A 22,169-nucleotide genomic window follows, 5' to 3' on the forward strand; every position below is an offset into this window, starting at 1 on the left:
AACCATCCCTCTATCTATTTCTCTCCCTCCCTCTCTTTCTCTCTCTCTCTCTCTCTCTCTCCCTCTTTCTTTTTCAACTCGGTTCTCTCGTGTAGCCTCGAAACAACGGAGACGGCTTAAATTAAACGACGATGTGCGCGTACGCGAAAGCATGTTCTCTCTCTCTCAAGCCTGGATTTTACCTTTGCTTCCAATTAATGCCGTGCATTATTTCGAACACGCCGCGTTTGTGTGGGCATCGGTTTTACGATTTACTCATATCGTAATATATATATATGTATATGCATATATGTACATGTATGTATATATATAATCATCTATTCAAATGCGTGTACTTACGCGAGCATGCATATCCGTATCATTTGTTGTACTTGTCTGGTGGTAGTTTTTCTGTTTTTCTTTTTCTTTTTCTTTTTTCTTTTATTTTTCATTCATTAAATCTCTCACTCTTTCTATTTTCCCTTTTTTGTATTTTTTCAGAACACAATCCTGCCAGAGGCCGTGCACTTTTGGGAGAGAGCACTTATGGTTCGAGAAACGAAGAATACTATCAGACTGAACAGGTTAGAATCTACATTTTGTTGATTCCAAATAACCTTTTTAACCAGGGCCCATTAGTATTGCGAATAATTAGATTCAACGAGCCAGAGAGAATGAGAAAGAGAGAGAGAGACAAAAAGAGACAAGAGAGAAACACAATATTGTAGAACGGGTACGACATATGCATACTTGTTTTACATGCACGCCCGATGATGCACTCGCGTTTATTTGCATAGAGACTGAAATGCTAAGCTGAAAGGGTGTGAATATGTATATGTATTTGCGCTCGGCGCATATACACGACTCCTCTAATTCATCCTACACCATTGGTTGGTTGATGCTGCAGGCGAGCAACTTCTGTTCACATTATAAAACGTACTTATCAAATTTCCCGCTTGGTTCGCTGATAATAAAAGCTTTCTAATTTATCAAAGATTTTTTTTTATTTTATTTTTTTTTTGTTCTTTCTATTTGTCTCGTTATTTATATCTTTTCCAAACAAACAAAAAAATTGTGCGCTTAAATTGGACCAAACATTTCTTTTGTCTCTATTTAATTTCTTTTTCCCCCTTGTTTATTTTACTTTCTTGGTCGCGATTTTATTTGTTGTTGTTTTTTTTTCTCTCTTTGGAGATGAAAATATCGTCGCACAGATTCCCACGATTTCGTAGGAAAAGTTTTCAACGGTTCTACGAGGGATGTGAAAATTAAAATGTATGTTAGGTGGGTGTACATCTACGACTGAGAAGAGAACGCAAATATTTGTGGTACATTTTATGCTCTTTATTTTCTTTTTTTTTCCTTTTTTTCACCGCTGCAGTTACCGCAACGTCCCCGCAGTTACGTACGTACGTACGTACGTACATTCGTATGTACTTGTATATACGAGATATATATATATATGTATATACCCATCTCTACGTTGGTATTTACGTAGGTACGTAACTTAAATTAATACGAGCTTGCTCACATACATATGTACACGGATGACGACGACAACGACGACGACGACGACGACGACGACGACGACGACGACGACGACGTCGTCTACGTCGTTGACCAAACAGCGTACAGCCAATGTTCCGACATACATACGCACGAGTATAATAATACCTCGGACACTTCCTACGTTTATTTGCGGTAACGTTGAAATCCTAGATAATTGCATTTCCACGACCATAGTTATATTGTTCTAACATATCACATATTTGTTTTATTAATAATAATTAATTATAATTTGTCTTTCTACTTTTTTTATTTCCTCATCTTGTTTTCTTTGATGTATTTTTTATTATGTTTCATAAAAAATTGCATTATTAAATATTACTCATTATTAATAAAGGAAAAACATATAATGAAACAATCATTTTCCGTTCAACTTTTCTTCTCTTTATTTTCCATCCAATTTTCTTTTCAATCAAAATTCTATTTTCAATTTGAACGTTCATTACTACTCGTAATAAACAAACTATGTATGATTAATAATTATATTTAATTATTATTTATCTCGTTATTATACTTCTCTCGTCTATTTGATTTCGTTTTAAAGTACGTAAGTTTTATCAAAATTATAGGATCGATTGTAATAAAAATGAAAAAGAAAGAATGAAAGAAAGGAAGAAAAAAATGCAAACTGTCAGGTTGGCCTTTCGTCGATCATGCGTAACATTAGCATGTAAATGTGCCGATAGAACGGGAATGGCGTCGACAGAAGGGGACAGGGATGGAAAATCGAGCTTCCATTATTCGAATCACTCGATTATCCCGATAGCTTCGTTCACCGCGTGGGCCGTTCCGATAAACGTCGTCGATACTCTCGCGCAATTGGGCTCGTTTTTCCGTACCAAAAGAATCCACAATTTATATTTCAAACTGAATGTTATCGTTATTTTTCATGAAACTATAAAATCAGAAGAAGAAGAAGAAGAAGAAAAAAGGACGAGCAAAAAGAAAAAAGAAAAAACCACCACGCACCCGAACGAAAAAAGAAAGAGAGAGAGAGAGAGAGAAAAAAAAGAAATCAAGATTTTCATTATCCAAAGTGAATGAAAATGATCGATTAGGGTTTTAGCTATAAATTGTTAGAGATTAGATAGAAACGTCTTTCTTCTTGAGAATAATCCAGCGTAGATTATCCGTAGCAGCAGACGGGATCGCAAACTCGATCGAGGATAAAAGATTCTCTCGGTTTTTTTCCTTTCGTATTTACCCTTGCGGAACGGGATTACGAGGATGAAAATTACAGAGTAGTGAATCCTTCAACGGGCATTGACGTCGTCGTCGTTCTCGTTCTCGTTTTCGTTCTCGTTCTCGTCGTAATCGCAGTCGTCTCAACATCGGTCAGTGTAAACTCGATCGTTTCGAGTTGATAGAAATGAACGAGCGTATATCCTACTCGGGGAAAGAGAAAAAAAAATCGTGACAACTTTTAATTCAGGGAGACAGGGGGAAAATTAAACAAAAACAAAAAAAAATCAAAATTAAACCAAAAAAGTATCAAAAGAATCGTTAAGAGTGTTTCCTATAATATGTGAATTATTTATTTGACAAATCGTTCGAAATTGATTAAACGAAACGAAAAAAACAAAAACAAAAAGAACATAGAAAATAATTGATAACAAATATTATTATTATTATTATTATTATTAAATTTATTAATAAAATACAAGAATCTTTTGAGAAAATCCTAATGTATTGTCGTATCGTTTATTATTGAACAATCTGTTGAAGTATGTACAGTTTATATTGCTGATAAGCTTGAACGGCGGCGGCCGACTCGATCCGAATTGATCCGATCCGAATCGATCCGAATCGATCCGAATTTCTTCGAATGGTTCCTTTTTGTTTTACCGTAGTTAGTCGTACATATACCTTCACGTAATGTAGGACGCGTTTGCGCTTGGTACTTTGATGATCATTCAAATATGTAAGTTTTGGAATTAATTGATTATAATAAATAATAATACTTATACCTTCAAGTTTATTATCATACAACCAACCCGATTCACAACCAAATTTGAATTAATTTTAACACAATCATTAAAAATTATTATTATTATTGTATAATCTAATTAGTTAAGAACTATTTTCTAGAAAAAAAAAAGACAATATGAGAAGAAGAGGGTAGAAAAATGTGCATATTAACGTGTGTGTTTATGTATATGTGTATTTGAGAGGGAGAAAGAAAAAGAGTGGTGTGTGGTTATACGTATATACATCAATCTCTTGGCAAGTGAGGTTGCTATCGGTGCCAATAAAAATCCAAGCGAGAAACCGTAGGTAATCTTAACTCGTCAGCTGTCTTATTCCGATACTTCGCACGATGTATCAGCATCTATATATCAGTGAAGAAAATTTCACGTCAGGAACGATAATGTCTCGTGACTCGTTCCTTCTATTCTTTCTCTTTCTCTCTCTCTTTCTCTCTCTCTCTCTTTCTCTCTTTTCTTTTTTCTATTTTTTCTTCTTTCTTATTTTTATCATCCTTTTATATCACAGTATTCTCAAAGTGAAAGAAATATTTCTTCCTTTCATCGACTACTCACAAGATATAACGAAAATAATATTACCTTTTTCTTTTCACGCACTTGTCTATCATTAGATGAAAGAAGAAAACACGTGCACGCACACACGCACACACTCACATATTCATATATAAAAAGAGAAAAGGAATATCGAAAATAATTTTCTCTCATCCGATTGGTTGAAAATTCTCATTAATACGGACTTCTGTTACAAACGTGCATGCAAGAATACGCATACATACATATCATTTATACTTATAATCATCATTTTCGATGGGGTAAAAGGTAAAAGAGGATTGGTGGAAAATCGTTATACTCGTGGCGTTAAAAGCTACGAAAAGCAAGCAAGCAAGCAAGCAATCTGTGTGTATGTGCGCTTGTATGTGTAATTCGAGATGAAAGGTAAAAAAGCTTATGCACAAACATCATAGACTATTGACTGTGTGCGAATTGTAAATGATTGAAGATAGAGGAATAGTAGAAAATGTGTTCGTCGTGTTTTTGAAAAATACGCTTTTTATACAGATGAAACGATCACGGTTTCTCTCTCTTTCTCTCTTTTTATTTTTTTTTTATTTTTTTTTTTTTTTTACTACGGAAACATCATACACACCCTAACGTAGTCGATAACACATCATAGTCGTCGTTTCGAGCTCTTCAATGTTCGACGAGAGATTTTACACTTGACGTTCCTGTCGCTTTACCAAACGTTACGACACTCTAACTCTAATGTATTTCCTGTCATTCGTAAATAACGATCGATCCTCAGAAGAAATCCTTAAAATGATAGAACGAAAGAGAGAGAGAGAGAGAGGGAGAATGAGTGTGAGAAAGAAATGGTGATGCAACGATAAAAATGTTCTCGAAAACGAATTTATCTCTCAGGGAGTTTGGTTTATATAAAATTCAGACTTTTCTATCGGTTACTTTTTTAACATCCTTGATTTTCCTCTAACGCATCATTTTCCAAACTTCCTCAATCACGGGGATTGGTATTATATAGAAAAATATCTTATCATTTAAAATGGTCATTTTTATTTTTGGATAAATGAATGAATACAAATTCGGATTATTTATTAAATTCAATAAATTGCACATTTCAGTGAGATCTATTTCCTTTCTATAATCCTGGATGAGCCCCTAAATGTGGGATTCCCTTTTTACTTGTTAGATATCCTTTAGGAAGACAAAAACAGGAGAAGGGGAATCCCACATACATATTTTTTTGTATATGTTTATGCATATGTTCATATATATATATATATAAAGTCGTCGTCTTGATAAAAAAAACCAGCTCGATTATAAATTCTCATAACGTTCACGCAAAATAAGAGAGAGAGAGAGAGAGAGAGAGATATAGAAAGTGTGTGTGTATGTGTGTGTGAGAGAGAGAAAGAGAGAGAAACAAAAAAGGAAAGTAATCGTATGAAAGAGGTCGCAACGTTATTTGCATTACAAAAACGTTTTGATTTAAGGAAGTAAAATAACAATTAACGCTTCAACCACACGCCTCGCGTGATTCGTTTGTCTACGCGCGGCCGCCAGTCAGTGATGCCAATCGAAATTATATATGCGAGAACGAATAGAAGCTGGCACGTCAAGCTGCATATTTATTTCAACGTAGATAAGGTGGTGGCTGCTGCTGTTGCTGTTACTGTTACTGTTGCTGCTGGCTGGCTGGCTGGCTGTTGCTTTGCTTGATAACAAAAAATAAAAAAAAAATAAAAAGAAGAGAAAAAAAATTGCAAACACTTTTGTATGACACATATTACTTTTACTACTACTACTACTACTACTACTATTATTATTAAAGCGCGTGCACAAGCTCGTAAAAGAAAATCTTAAAAAAGCGCGTACGAGTTTTCTAATCTTAATCGACATTTTTCTTTTGTTTTTTTACTAATAGACTAGACCTCTGTACGAGAAAATCGAAGATAATAATTTTATTAAAATATAATCTTGTCGATCAAAAATAAAATAAAATTAAAAAATGATTAACTTTTCTCTAATCGATGATCGAATAATAATTTTGTTAAATATTTCTGTTTTGTTGTTTGTCTTTTCTTTTTTTTATTATTTTTTTCTTCTTCTTCTTTTTGGAAAATATTTATGAATAATTGTTTTTCTTTTTATCAGAAATTACAAATGATATAAGATAAGAAGGTAAAAAGAAGAAAGAAGGAACAAAAAAAAAGAAAAAAATAACGCGTTTAATGTATTAAACCCGTTTCACGTGGTGTACTACTAAAAGACTATGTAAAACTCATAGTTAACTGCATGTTCACGTGCGTTGTAAATAAATAGTTTTATCCGGTAGTCCCATCATCCATCCCGATTGCGTTCTCGAATTATCTACGTCGACATTAACGATTATTAACGATGCCCTTACTCAGTGAGATTCTAATTTATTTAACTTACGGTATTCATGCTAGATCGCAATTTATTTCTCTTTCTCATTTTCTATCTCATTCTATCTTTTCTCCCTGTTGTTCCTCTTTTATTCTCTCTTCTGTTAAAACTATTCGAAGGAGACAGTCTCTTTCGTAGGCAAGATTTTCTTGTCTACTTTTACTTGTCTACTCACAAATACGGTAAAAAAAAAAAAAGGGAAAGGGAAAGGGAGAGTAGAAGATGTAAAAAAACTTGCGAAAAGAAGAAGAAGAAGAAGAAGAAATGTAGAAAAGGGAGTAACGCTCAAGAAAAGAAAAAAAAAGAAAAGAAAAGAAAGAAAGAAAGAAAGAGAGAGAGAGAGAGAGGACTCGTAGAAGCTGTGAGAATTACGAGGATCGTTTCGTTTTAATCCGTTCGCCGATTAATCACGCGAGGCAATTAGGAAACTCGGTGAGGGTAGCACGGATATGAGTGTAGCAGCATGTGTGCGCAAGTGTTCGACCGGAATTCAGCCCTGCTACTAGACCATCCGCCATTCGAGATGAAATTCACGATCGTTTGTCCGTTTCGATGTTGGAATTCTTATATATTCGGTTTTTACATACAATATAAAGTTAATTCGTTAAACGTTTCTCTCCATCTTTTTTTTATTCTATAAAATTACGTATAGATAACATAATAAATAATATATATATATATATATATATATATATATATATATATATATATATTTATGTTAGATCGTTAATCTTTATGGAATTAGAATATATATAATCTAGTGGGAAAATAAAATATTTATCTACTCTGCGTGTATTGCGTGTTGGAATAAAAAATTGTGTAAACATGTTATTTATTTATTTATTTATTTCATAGAAAGAGAGAGAGAGAGAGATGAAGTTTATCTTGTTTAATACTATATGTACAAAATTTGTTTATTCTATCATACACTAAAAACATATCACGTGTATACACGTTTCGCTTATATATCTACATTTTTCTTTCGGCTATCAGAATCCCAATTCGTTTTGTGTACCGATCGTTCTTCCTAAATAAAAAAGGAATAAAAAGGAAAAATCTAGGGAGCAGCAGAAAAAGAGAAAGAGAGAGAGAGAGAGAGATAAAGAGAGCGAGATACAAAATTGTATTTTATCGTACCAATTGGGAAACACGCGTTTCTATAAATTACTAGTCGTAAATGGTCGAAAGAAAAATCTATCGTACAAACATTTTTCTCGACGAACAGAGAAAGAGATAAAGAAACACAGAGAGAAAAATTGTATGTGGTTTTGAAAGAAGAAAGAGGGCTGGTGGTAGGCGGAGGGTGGTGGTGGGGGTAAAAAGTTTTCTACTTCTCGTACTACTACTAATACTACTACTACTATTACTACTACTACAAGACTCGATCTAAAACTCATACAGTTAGATACAATCGATCGATTTTCACGATCACGTTTTTAGGACAAGGACAGAGATTTTACGTAGGCTATTTTCTCTCTATGCAAGCTCGTTCATTCATTTGTTGGTATGTGCATATGTCGTTGGATAGTAAACTTGTGTGTCGATCTATACCGACACGTGGCAAGCCGAGAAAACGATCGTCGCACGAACCACCAACGCATATATACGCTCGTGTAATTGAATTCGCCTCGACGAGCCGCGAAACTGCCGCCACTTACTCGTCGTCCTACGACCTCTCTCGTCCAACGATCGTTTCGTTAACAATTTACAACCCGCTAAATACTCGCCAGAATACGCCCTTTATTCGGGGGCTTACAATTCAACTAGATTTTGTTACGAGTTTGTTAAAGTGTTTTTTTTTCTCTCCTATATTTCCCATTAACTTTTTCCCCTTTTTGGAGGGGTTTTTTTTACAATCAAATATGTCTAAAATTTCAAATCCGAATATTGGTATGCTTGTCACGTCTAATGTTTTAATTATTTAATTATTATTACATAATAAACATTTAATCCTTTCTTTGCTACATATCCTTACACTAATGTAAGATTACTCCTACACAGTATTGTTTCATATAAGATTCGTTCCTACTTACTTTGTGAACTTTGTGGTAATTGAAACGTACTAGAATTAGCCGCTTATTTAATAATACTATGAATCATAGCTTAAAAAATAGAAATAATAGAATGAACTTTATAATTATATCTTTCAATGATCGGTTATTAAATTTATTCGTATACTCAATAATAATGAAATATTCGAAATTGATTGTACGCGTAATAAAATAAAGTGACTTTTATAAAATTATCCGATTTTTCTTTTTTTTTTCTTTATCTTTCTCATATTAATATTATGAAGTATGATAGATAATTTAGTGAGTGCATTTATTATGAAGAAACATTGAGTAATAAGTTAGTGCTTATTATCACGCTTGACGGATCCCGTTTGATATTAACTTAATTATTTGAACATGGCATTGATCGAAAATATGAATTATCAAAACCGCGTGTCCTCCAATTAATTCGAATAATCGAAATTTCTGAACAAATACGTCGTGTTTTCGATATCATCAAATATTCGTTCCACGATCGACCCAAATATGAAATTTTCCATGTTTTCACAGAAAGAGAAAAAGAAAGAGAGACAGAGAGAGAGAGGAATTGATCTTGTGTCTCTAGGTGCAGATTTTTGCTGATAAAACTTTTTCGTGTAAACTTTAACTTCTCTTCGATTCTTCTTGACCTTTCAATTCTTTACGTAACCAACTGCCCATCGTTGGGTTTCACCCTTTTTATCCGGTTTCTTATACACAATCCTCACACCATCTTGGATTTTTCGTTTTTCTTTTTTTCCCCCCGTAGTACTTTTCACTCGTTAAACAACTTTAACAAAAATATACGAGAAGTTTATTTAACTAAGAAGCCATAAGAAACGAACACCGAATAACTAGAGAAATCAAAACGTTTGGTCGTTTATTTCATTCGTTCGGCATTCAATAAAACATTTTTATTATTTCTTTTTTCCTTCTTTTATTCGTAGTCAATTCTTATTTTAACGAGAATTCTTCAATGTACTCCTTCCAGAGAAATTATTGAATCTCTTCTTTTTAAAACGTGTTTAAGTGGAAAAAATAGAAATGGTTTTTTTTTCCTTTTTTTTTTTTTTCATAAAGCAACGTTCAAATATATTTTAATACTACGTTTAATGTCAATTTTCTTTATTGCATTTTTATTTTATAATTTATAATTATTTGCAAATAGTTCCATTTGTTATTCGAGCCAATAAAATACATTGATTATTCGTTCGTAAATAATAATTTATACCGATTACGATATTAATGGAAAAGTTGAGTGTTACTAAATGTAAATGAAAGTAAAAGAGAAATGAGATAACGAAGAAAAAAAAAACAATGTGATAAAACTAAAAGATAAGAACGAAAAATGCGAAACGACACTTGAAAAGATAGATCAGAATTTCCTCTGGGAAATTACTACAAACTCATAATCCATCTACCATTCTTAGATCCTTCATCACCTGTTCCTTCATTCTAAAGACAAGACTTTTGTCTAATGTAAGATACGCTTGATGACGTTGGCAGTTTAAATCGAGAATACCAAGATAAGCTACGGTAGACAGAAATGAATCTCTACAGTTGGCGTTTACTTCATTCGTTGACTCAATGTTTAATGAAGAAAATGTCTGAATAAACAATAATAATTATCGTAGAAATTTTCGATTAAATGTCCAAATTTGTTGACCATATGAAATCATTGATTTCATTAATTCATGTTCGCGTTGAATTATTTTATTTAATATTTCATTTCGATAAATTACATTCATTTTTAATGTCGAATATATATATATTAATTATCATTTATTTAATTGTTATATATTTGTAATTAGAAAATTAAAAAATTGATTATATTTAATTACATGAATCCAATTAAATTGTATTTAAATATAATACTTTTCGGAAGTAAGTTTCGGAGTAACTTTACTAAAAGTAGTGAGGTTTTTTCCGAAAAGTATACTTATTTACTTTTACGTTTAAGTACTTACTTTTACGTAAGTATGTACGTAAAAGTACGTTTGTTTACTTTTCAGATCACTCCCATTTTGAGGAAGTTATCACTTCAATAAATAATTTCATGTTTCGTGTGATAAGTAGCTAGAAGACTAAAGACCAATTTCAAGACCCTGTAGGGTCGTAAGTTAATCGCAACGGTCATTGTTTTACATTAAAAGTTAATTCCATAGTATTCCCTTGATACGTTACCGAAGTATTAGTCAAATCTCTTGGGACATACTATACTTAACAAACTTTATTGCAGTATACTTATCATTATTATATATATATAAATATATTTTTTTTTGTATACAAAGTCAATGTTACAGAAACTTTATGAATTTTTATAAATTTTTTTTCATCGAATCTTTGCCCCCCCAAATTTTTTTTTATGCAATAACAAATTATATATTATAGCACACGACCTTTTTTTTTAATCTTCACATTTCGATTGAAACATACGTAATTAAATTGATTTTTGTTTCGTATACATCTGTCGAATATTAAAAGGTAAAATTTTGAACTTTTTTACAGACGCACGTATGAAACATTTAACATTACCTCACCTCAACTTGTTAGATATGCTTCCTAGATGTTTTACGAAGTTGAACGAGTTCGAACAAATATCGACTGATGCACTGCCAGTTATATTACCCTCGAACAAAGATGAAACGATTTTGTATGCTGGCAGAATGCCGACTTATCGAGTAAACATTGGATTCTTGCCGTTTCTTTTCCCGAAACGAGTTTCACGTACGCTCCCTTTGCATTCTGATGCGTTCCAGTCTCATAGGAAATGTTACTAGTGATATTCACTTGTTTATACTTCTAAACGAATAAGAAGGATTCTTTCTTGTGTATGTATCATAAAAGTATCAACAAGACAAAAATCTAAAAATATGAAACAGAAGTTAAAATAAATAGTTAAATTTGAAATTAGATTAGATTGAGTTTAATTTAGTTCCTTGTTTTATTTCATTTATATAAAAAGCTTCATGATGTATGAATATCACTTAAATATCAACTTTTAGATAACTGTATATAAATTATTATTACATTTAAATTTAGACTAAGTTATTTAAACACATTTATCACGTATTTTGTTTGAAAATTATTATTAAAACTTAGCTGAGATTTATTAATGAATCACTGGAAATGATTACAAATTAAAAAGTCAAAGTAAATTAAAAGCATCGCTTGTTATTTATTACTTTTAGAATTTAATAGAGCAACACTATTTAAATATTTATAAATTTGATTTAATTATACATCAAATTTTCAACAAAATTCGCTTCACTATTTATTAACGGATCACGAAGATTTATTGGCAAATTAGAGAAAAAAACAAATCTTTTTTCTTTTTTTTTTTTTAATTATTAAATGCTACTACGCTTTCGTATTTCAATTGAAAAAGGTCGAACCGAATGTTTCGAATAACTCGATACCAACGAGAAGCTTTCGTCAAAATTCAGTTGGAGATCTTTTTTTTTCTATCTACTTTCCGAAAGAGAAAAAAAAAGAAACCCCCGTAAGAATCGCATTACTTTCTACCATCTGCTTTGACATCCTTTTCAGGAATGCAACGACGAAGGAAAGCAGGTTTAAAGACGCTTATGTATTCCCTAGCGCTTCTTATCGGCTACCACCACCCTTCTCGAAGGGAAAGGGAACAGAGGAAGAAGTGGGTGGAAACGTCGCGAGTAACGAAATCTATGCATCGAATCAATTTTGCAAGAACCTTTCGGAATCCTTCCGACTTTTGACATTCTACACCATTCTACACCATTCTACAGTGAAGCTACCTTAGAGTGGGTGGACGTATGGATACGTTGCATTGGAATGGTGAAGAATGAAGGGAACGAATGGATAGGGTGTACACAGTCGGATCTTACCGACGAATCGAACAGAAATACGTTGCATTATTCAAAAAGCGTGTTGCCTGGATAGAACGGACGTTTCTTATTCGTACGAATACACGCGACTCGGATAAATCGACGTTTGAATATTTGTCGGTTGGATACACGCATGCACGCACATACACGTGACACCGAACAAATTGCATTTAGGAAAAATATTCAAATCATTATTAAATGATTTTTCATTAATTGATTTATTTATTTTTATTATAACACCTAAAAAAAAAAAAAAAAATTATTTATAATGTTAAATAATAAATGAATACGAACGATTTGAAGAAAGTTTTGTAGATTTTTAAGTATTTAGGTTTACTTTCGAATGAAGCTTTTTCATTCAAGATTGACGACATAGTTACGAGTGTAAAATAAGATTTGAGAAAGAAAAAGAAAATAAAGGAGACTTTAGTTTATCTCCCTATCGATCACCTCTTATCGATATTTAATTCTTTCATGGTAGAAGAAATGTCTCTTTTTTTGCATTACGACAACGACGACAACGACGACAACGAAGAAGAAGAAGAAGAAAAAAAGTAGAAGAGAAAGACGATCGGATCGTTTCGAGATAACGAAGAGGAACGAGCTAAGCTTACGGCTCAGGTTAAGGGAAAGAAAAGACAAAGAAGTGGAAGAACATAAGGTGTGTGAGTGAAAGAGGAGGAGGGTTAGTTCTCCTTTACTCAACGAACATTGGAGTACCAAAATGAGAAGGATCCTAAACGGGGAAGAAAATACTTGAGAAAAATGGTGGGAATAATAAAACAAAAAATACATCCAGAGAAAGAAATTGGATCTTCCTGAAAAAATATTTTCATCTTTTACTTTCTTTTAGCTTATCATACTTTTTATCATGCAATTGCTTTCGTCATTAGTCCCAATTCTTTTATTTTCCTTTTAACCACCCTTCTGATTACATGATATTCCGACCTTAGGAATGGTAAAACAGCTTTTAACGAGCTGTAAGATCTTTTTTGCAATTATTTACCACAAATTGTGGCGAAGAGAAGACAAATTTATTTTACACCCTATATATAGTAATAAATCACAGAGATATATAGAAAAGTTGTATTTTTGAAGAATATTAAAACGTAGTGCGTGCTTGAGGGATTAAAAAAACGCTATACTAAACATGGCCGATAGCTACCGCAAAAGGAACATTATCAGCTATTATACTTGTCGTCGTCGTCGTCGTCGTCGTGAAGTATAAACACCGAGAATATACGATGGAAGCTGCCTGTTCCTGTAATAATTAAATACAAATATGTATGGAGAAGGGAAGAAAGGTTTAGTCTACTGTTATGATATAATAACTTACAAGATATACTCGGATTATGAAAACTTCTTGAAATCGTTTTTATTATATCGAACGAAAATATTTTCAAAACTATAAAAATTGTAAATATTTTCTATTAAAAATTAACCTTACAATTCTTATTATTCTATGAAATTTTGTCCAGCCATAAGACAATCTTATTATTATCGAAGATAAAAGATGTCACGTTTATTTTATACGAGAGAGAACAAAAGACAAAGTATCTCTTTCAACGCCATTAAAATCTGAGAGGTAAAAATATATGACGTTATATTAAGAAAAAAAAAAAAAAGGATAGAAAGGAAAGGAGGAAAAAGGGAGATTAAGTCCGTAGGATCTCCTACGGGAGAAGAAGATTTGTCGTGGCGCAAAGCGTTCCCCATAATTTCAAGGACAAGCTGTGTTCGCTCTGGAGGATTACCAAGGGTTCTTATAGTAGCACGTATGTTGCCTCTTCTTTACGTGTTACGGATACATGCTCATCTAACAATAAGAGTCTCTCTCTCTCTCTCTCTCTCTTCCCTTTTCTCTAATTCTTTCTCTTATCTGTTAGTTTCTCTCTTTCTATCTTTTTCTATTTTTCACCCTCTCAGTATTTGCTTTTTTCTTCTTTTTTTTTTATTCTCTTTATCTTTATGTCTTTTTCTTTCTTTTTTTGCTCTCTCTCTCTCTCTCTCTCTTTCTCTCTCTTATCCATTAATTTTTCTCTTTCTATCTTTTTCTATTTTGCACTCTCTCAATACTTTTCTATTTTTTACTCTATCTTTCTTTCTGCATCTTCCTTTGTTTCTTCGTTTCTTTCTTTCTCTCTCTCTCTCTCTCTTTCTCTTTCTATTTATTAGCTTCTTTATCCTTTAATCTTGTCTATTTTTCATTATATGCCCTTTTTCTATTTTTAACTCTCTCTCTCTCTCTCCTATTCTATTTTTATCATTTACTCTTGTATTGTTTTTTTTCACCCTTACCTTTCTCAATCTTCTTTCAATATTCGTTTGTGTGTGTGTGTGTGTGTGTTCTCTCTCTCTCTCTCTCTCTCTCTCTCTCTCTCTCTCTCTGTCTTTTTCATAGCGATGATAAAAAAAACAAAAAAAAAAGAAGGAAAAGAATAAAGGAACAGCTTTCTCTTTCGTCGTATGGGAATAGCAAGCAAGCGTGGATAGACAAACGTCCTGACTCGCGAATTGAAACGAAGTATTCCCCTTTCCGTATTCTCCACACTAGGAGTGGGAGGTGAAGGGGGATGGGAGAAGTAGGGGGAGGGGTGAGGAGGAGGTGTTCTCTTCTGTTCAACTCGATGTGTTCTATTTAATGAATCCCCAAAGGAAGTTTGTTTTTGTTTCGTATGAAAACTATGTCGCATGAGAGTAGAACACACAAATTCTCGCTTTTGCTTTTTCTATTATATTTAAAATAGTATAACAAACAAACAAAAAAAACAAAAAGAAAGAAAGAAATAAAATAAAGGAAAAAGTAGTAGGTGAACCTTGAGAGATAGTTTATTTGTGATTTGAATAAATGATGCTAAATAACTTCTCTCGTCGTGTTCCATGATTGTTAATAAAGAAAATAAACATATTAAAAAAAAATCAAACGAACAAGAAAATAATACGTTTATAATATTTGCATGTTATTAATGATTTTAATGGATAAAATTTTTTTTTATTATCTCTCTTTGTCTTTCTCGTACATCAAAATTTCTTTTTACGATTCTTGTTCTTCGAGACACGTATTACGTGAACAATATAGTAAGGCTCTCACGCAGAAAGCATGACACGAATGAGATCACAGAAAATAAAGGTTCAGCCCTAGAATGGCAAAGTACGTTTCTTCTAAGGATGACATAGATCGAAATGGTAAAAGAGAATAGAAGAAAAGACGAGATGAAGAAGGAGAAGACGAGAAAAAAAAGAAATGCAGAAAAAGAAAGAAAAAATAAAGTCAAGATGAAACGGTGAGGAATTGAAGATCACATGAGAACGTTTGCATTATCGAAATATCCATTTAGATAATAACAACACTTCAACGATATAAATTCACGGTAAATAATAGTATTGGTATACTTAAACTTATAAGATTTTCATACGAAGTAAAACAATTATTATTATTATTATTATATACATTATAAAAGTAATATATAATATATTTATATCATTAAATAATTATATAAAACATGTTATTTTCCGTGAATATTAAAGATAATGTACGTGAGTTATATACGCATTTAAAAAGAAAAAGAAAAAGAAAAATAAATATTAAACAATAAAGTGGGACGGGGGGGGGGGTTGCGATGAATAAATGGTAACGCAAAAAAGATTTTCTAAATTAAAGAACTGAAGTAGTATGATGCTCTTCAACTTCTCTTTTTTAATGCTTACATGTACGTGTATGGGTGTTTACTTTGTGGTTATAGTTGTGATGATAGTCCACGTGTCCGCTTTAACGATAACCGTAATACGGAGATCGTTGTAAAAATTCACGAAGCTCCGGTCCATTCGTAGAACCAGAAAGAGTACTCTAAAATCCATTACGAGAATATGCTCGACTCGTTCATTCGTAAGTGCGCAAAGCGCACGCGCACTTTCGGCCATTCTCAGCTACTTGTTCAAACTTTTAATCGGATCGTTCCGCCGCCGTAAGCTCAGTTTTTTTTTTTTTTTATTTTTTTCTTTCTTTACTCTTCTCAGTCCATCTTTCTTTCTCTCTTTTCACTCTCTTTCTCTCTTTCTCTTCTATTCCGTTCATTTTTCATTCCATTTTGATCCTTTTTCCACGGAAACTCTTGTTGGAGTCGTTCGCAAAACGATTCGCGAATTACGAACGTGAAGGGGTAAAGAAAAAAAAAAAAGAAAATAATACAAAAAAGATGAAGGAACGAGTATTTTACACGCACGAATCACCTCCGAATGATTTCTCTCCCTGATCACCGAAAAAGATGGAAAAAGAAAAAAAAAATAGTAGAAAAAAGAAAAGGTTAAGTAAAAAGGGAAGAAGAGGTTGTTCCCTCCACGAGCGTGCAGAACTAAAAACGTTTCGTGCGTTACGATCGTACGTTTTCTACACGATTTTCTCTGCTATCTCCCTCGAGGATACTTTCGATTAAACGGCGAGGAATGAATCCTTTAATCGAGATTCCATGGGGAATAGAAATTGAAGGAGAAACGAGAGAAACTTTACAGTATCTACTTTTCTTTTCTATCTCTCTCTCTCTCTGTCTCCCGCTTTCTTTCTCACTCTCTCTGTCCCTTTTTTCATTTTCTTCTTTACTTCAACTTTTTTATATTCCAAGTAGACGAACGAACGATGAAAACTAAATATGCAATAAAATGTAGTAGATTAGAAAAGAGCTTCCTCTTTTTACCGAGGATTATAAATCCTATATATTACATAAAACATTTACGATCTTTCCAAGCGTTAACTTGACTTTACGTTACATTACGTTACGTTACATATTCAAACTAGGAACGAAAAATATTTGACGATGTATTGTGTAAAGAACTAATGAGGTACAAAAAAGGAGCTAAAGCTATAAAAGAAAATAAAAGAAATAAATAAATAAATAAAAGAACAAATAATAGAAAATCTTGAGAAAAATGTCAGTGATTCAGGAAAGAACTTAAGAAACATAAAAGTTAGGTTTGTGTGTGTTCTTGTATGTATATATCAATTTATCCTTTCCTATCCTGTACTATCCTTCAGCATATGGCTTTTCTTTATCAACCTCAGCAGACCCAATAGGGATTATGGGAGACTGGATGGAAGAGCAGAACGGTACTGTATAGGATGGGATAGCATCTCCTGCAGGATTTCCGAAACTCTTCTCCTCTACCGATTCATAAATATCCCCTAGCCGTAATACCTTGCTGAAAAGACTTTCGCGACTACTACTGTGATGATACTCCCTTGCTTGCTTGCTTGTTTGCTTGCTTGCTTGTCTATCACTATCTGCGACTCAACTCGTCCCTTTTCCTTTTCCACAATTTTGCGTGAATCGAAATCTCCTAAGAAACAGGTTCTCTTAGCGTACTGTCCGCCAAAATATCAAAGACAATTTGATCAATTTTTATATGTCCTCCTTGTGTATGTGTGTGTGTGTGACAAACGCATTAAAAATTATTAATTAAAAAATTTAGGAGATTATTTGATAAATTTCATACGATCGTTTCATTTCTCGTTGACTCATACTACTTGAATCTGAATTTTTTCAGGATTCCTAAGTAGTAGAACTTTATATGATCAATTTTTAGAATTAAACAATTCATTGATATTATTTACTTTTACATAATAATTATAATCAATTATAAATAATTTATAACAATAATAATTTTTACAAGTGAACTTTTCAATTATCGTTGACTCGTACTACTCGAATCTAGAATTATATATATATAAGTATTGTTAAGAAATTAAACTCCATGATAAATTATATTATTTATCGTTTAACTTATGTTCTTATATGTACTTTCTAAATGCAAATTATATTTAAGGGATGTGATTTAAAAAATATTCTTCAACAAAATGTTCATTTCGTTAAGACAAATAATTATTAGCTAGTCGTAAGCTTAGTAGTCGTATTCTTGTTTTCTTTTTTATTTATTTATTAAAATATTACTTCCTCTTGTCACAAGTATTTTTATAAAGAATGAAACTTCCACTTTGGGAACGTAACGACAATGAAATCCACGCAGAATGATTTAATAACAATCGGAGAAAGAGAGAGTTTGTACCGCAGTTCTGTTGTACGATGAATAGAATGGCCTTGTCGTGACTTTCCTTGGACGAGAGTTTTTAGCATGGGACAAGAATGTACTACTACTCTCTTTCTCTTTCTCTCTCTCTCTCTTTCATTCTGTAAAGCAGTATTGTAGAAGAAAATTAATTATTCGACGACCTTTGTGAACAATTTTTCTGGTTATTACTCATGGACGATGTAAAAGACGCGTAACCGGTTATCAAAGGGAGAGCTTGTTTCTACAAGAAAAGATTAAGTGGTATACTTTGAGTACTTTCTCGAGACATATTGTAATTAAATCTGAATCGTTTTTAATTTGCTATCCTCGAATTTCCTCACTAAATATCTATATATACGTGTAAAAATGTCTTTTCGAAAAACGCCCTATTGTTGAAAACTTTTCAACATAAAACAACGTACATTATGATGAAACATTTGAGAACGTTCATTGTACTAATTAATTCTTTGTCAAAACGATTACATTTCCCAATTATCACTGCATGTTGTTTGTTTGCATGGTACCTCTTGTTCTTTATTAAACGCAAACATTGCGTTTTAACTTACGCTGAAATTTAAATATATATTTTTTTTTGTTTTCTTTTTTTTTTCTCATTTTCTTTCATAATATTTCTACTCACATAGAGCGAGAAACGAATTAGGAAAACTGGGATTTGACGGAGGGAGAGAGGGGGAGGGGTAGAAAAAAAATATTACGACGTTGTTCTAGCGATAAAAGCTAGCCGGCGGTATGTATGATCCAAGCTTCGAGTTGAAGTACGAACCACTGTGCGAAAGTTTACATAGAGACACCCATTCACACGTTTTACATGGCATACACACACATAGGACATAAATACACGTAGGAGTTGCTTTAAAAACACCTTTTTCATCGCACTGTACTCGAATATTCTCGCAAAGTCGACGCTGTTTTCAGTTTTCAATACCAACGTATTTCAATGCGTCATTCTTTATCCCTCTTTCTTTTTTCTTCCTCACTCTCTCTCTCTCTCTCTCTCTTTCTCTTTCTCATACAATTCAAGGAGTTATCTCTCGAAGAAGGAACGAGAGCTTATCCGGAAGTAAATGCAAACGTTTCCGCCGTGTGTTTTACGCTGAGAGAATGCTATTATGTCGGCAAATAATTACGTCGAAAGACTCAATTATATTCACGGATCAACCAACCAACCAACCAATCCTCCTCCTCCTCCACCACCACCACCACCACTCCCACCATCCTTACTCCCTTTCCATCTAACTTTCCTTCTTTTCCAACTAACTTTTTCCCCTGTTCATCCAATTTTCTTACCGATCCAACGTCACTTCCGTTCGAGAAAAGATGATAGAGAAGAATAAGGTAAGAGAAAGAGAGAAGTGAAACGGGACGATGATGCCAAGGTAGAAAAGTGAAATGGCTTTCATAAAACGGAGATAATGATGTACGGCGTCTTAATTGACGTCATTACCAGCACGTCGTCGGATGACGAGAACGAAAACCACCATCACCACCAACACCACCACCAACGACACCACTACTACTACTATCACTATCATCATCACCAACTAAAACACGAATCTAAAAATCTTCACGATGTTGTTTAACCGTAACTCTACTGCTATCACTCTTACACACCCACTTCGTATATTTTACTTTAATAACTGCAAAAAGGATTTTTCACGAAACAAAAGGGATTAAGTGAAAAAGAGATAGAGAAAATACGCGAAATGTAAAAAGATATTAAAAAAAAAAAAAAAAAAATAAAGAAAAGAAATTAAAAAAAATGAAAATAAAAATGAAGATTCACTCTCTTCTCTTCTCTTCTCTTCTCTTCTCTTCTCTTCTGCAGCACCGTTTTCTTAAAGACGAAACTTTCTTTTTGAGGATTAACAGGGTGGTAACCAACGTCGCTTACATATCTTCTTTCTTTCCTATTCTTTGAGACCTCATTAAAGTAGATTAACCGACTTCTCGAATCGCTTTTCTTTGAATTTAAACCCTACCCCCTTCACCTCCCCCCTCCGCCCTCTCATCCTCCCCCTCTCCGTTTCACGATCTCCTCTTCTTTCTCATACTTTTCATTCGCTAACAGCTTTGCATACGTACTTACCGGTATACGTGCCATCTTTTCTTGGACCTCCCACAGCCCACCCCCGCTTTCACAACACTCCTCACAACTCACCCCATCGCAAACTTTTATCCCCCGTCCCAATTTTACTCACCCACTATGATACTCTACCTACCACTTTTCGTACTCTTTTTATACATATTTCACATCATTATCCTTTCCCCAAGATATTCTTCTATCTCTCTTTTAATCCTAAAGTCTTTTGTGTACTTTTAATTTCGAAATGGAAATATAAATCCAAATGCCGATGGCGTATACTAGTTTTGTATTATCAAAGGTAGACAAAAAGGAAATAAAATAAAATAAAAATAAAAAAAATAATAAAAAGAAAATTTCTCTCGACGAGGATCACATTGACTTTAGTCATAAATTGCTTTACTAAAAGCTCGTTGCGAAATAATTTTGTTGTTTATCATTTTATCGTATTACCAACGCTTTATTTTCATTTTCATTTCTTTTCAAAATGAAACCTCTTTTTTTTATAGGTTATTCACAATTTTTCGCACAAAGCTCGATTTAATTTAATTAATTTATTTTTATTTTTAATATTTTCCAGTACTTCTTGATATTTTCTATAGAATGAATATTTTCTTTGTAACATTTATTACAGAGAAAGATATATATAGGGATGCCCTGCCACACGTTGCTGTAGCTCACAATTAGTCTAATACACACGTCTTTAAGTCAACGAATTACCTTATACTGCTTTATTGCGATTATAAATTGAGATATAAACTATTCTATTTTTTCAAGTTGGATAAAATTGCACACAGTGTGAAAAATTTTATTCAAATCGGTTCAGTAGTTTAGAAGTCCATTGTGAACAAACAACGTGACACGTAATTTATATATAATCATTTTTAATGACATAAAAAAAGATAAAGATTCAAGAGGAGACTATGTTCCTAGAGTCGATCGATCGGGATCATAGTTCTTTTGCTACATTTTTCTTTCCCCGTCATCTCTTTTAAAGGAACAACGATGAAAAGAGTCTTTCCGTTGTTCCAAAAGACGTTCGTCTTCGAGAACGGTTCCTTATTGTCTCCCTGTCGTTGTCCCTGCAAGTAATACCTTACGATACGCTCTTCGAATACACATTAATCTTATTCTCGATGACTGGACATTTATCCTGTTTACTTCCGGCCATGTAACTTCCGTCCTGAACTGAGAACGACACTCTGACGAAAATTGATTCCCCCTTGCAATGATTTATTGGAAGAACGCATGTCTTCTTTCAGGGTATTGTTTCTTTTTTTTCTTTTTTCTTTTTCGTTAAACCTTATGTTTGTTCACGTAAGTGTGTGTATATGTGTGTTTGTATATAAAATGTATCAGAATATGGTATTTATAATAATTGTAACAAATATCATTATTTGGAAGTATTTAATATTACGAGTCAAACACAGAAATTATTCGTAGAAAGTAGTAAGTGTCCATTATATATCAGACTCTTAACAGTTCTCCTAAAATCAATTTTCTAATTAATTTATTTTTTTTTTTAATTTCTTAGCATTATTATTTTATTAAATAAACCATTAATGTATATACTATTTAAAGATTTAATATTAAATTATTGGATTGTTCGGAAGGTATTTTCCGTATATATAAATATATA

General features: G+C 32.8%; 1 protein-coding gene across 4 annotated transcripts in view; it reads left to right on the forward strand.

Annotated features, from left to right (window-relative positions):
- Nucleotides 1-22,169, forward strand: part of Invadolysin (leishmanolysin-like peptidase, invadolysin) — a 274,537-nt gene that overhangs the window by 229,966 nt on the left and 22,402 nt on the right. For 2 of the 4 annotated variants that reach the window (XM_015317771.2, XM_089179320.1), the window contains one exon: nt 481-563. The exons of the other annotated variants lie outside the window; for them this stretch is intronic. In XM_015317771.2, coding sequence (XP_015173257.1) covers nt 481-563 — 83 coding nt within the window. The remainder of the gene's footprint in view (nt 1-480; nt 564-22,169) is intronic. 4 annotated transcript variants of the gene reach the window in all.

Source organism: Polistes dominula, unplaced genomic scaffold (assembly GCF_049000335.1).
Source record: "Polistes dominula isolate Pdom_NZ unplaced genomic scaffold, Pdom_raw_medaka contig_373, whole genome shotgun sequence".
Taxonomy (NCBI): Eukaryota; Metazoa; Arthropoda; class Insecta; order Hymenoptera; family Vespidae; genus Polistes; species Polistes dominula.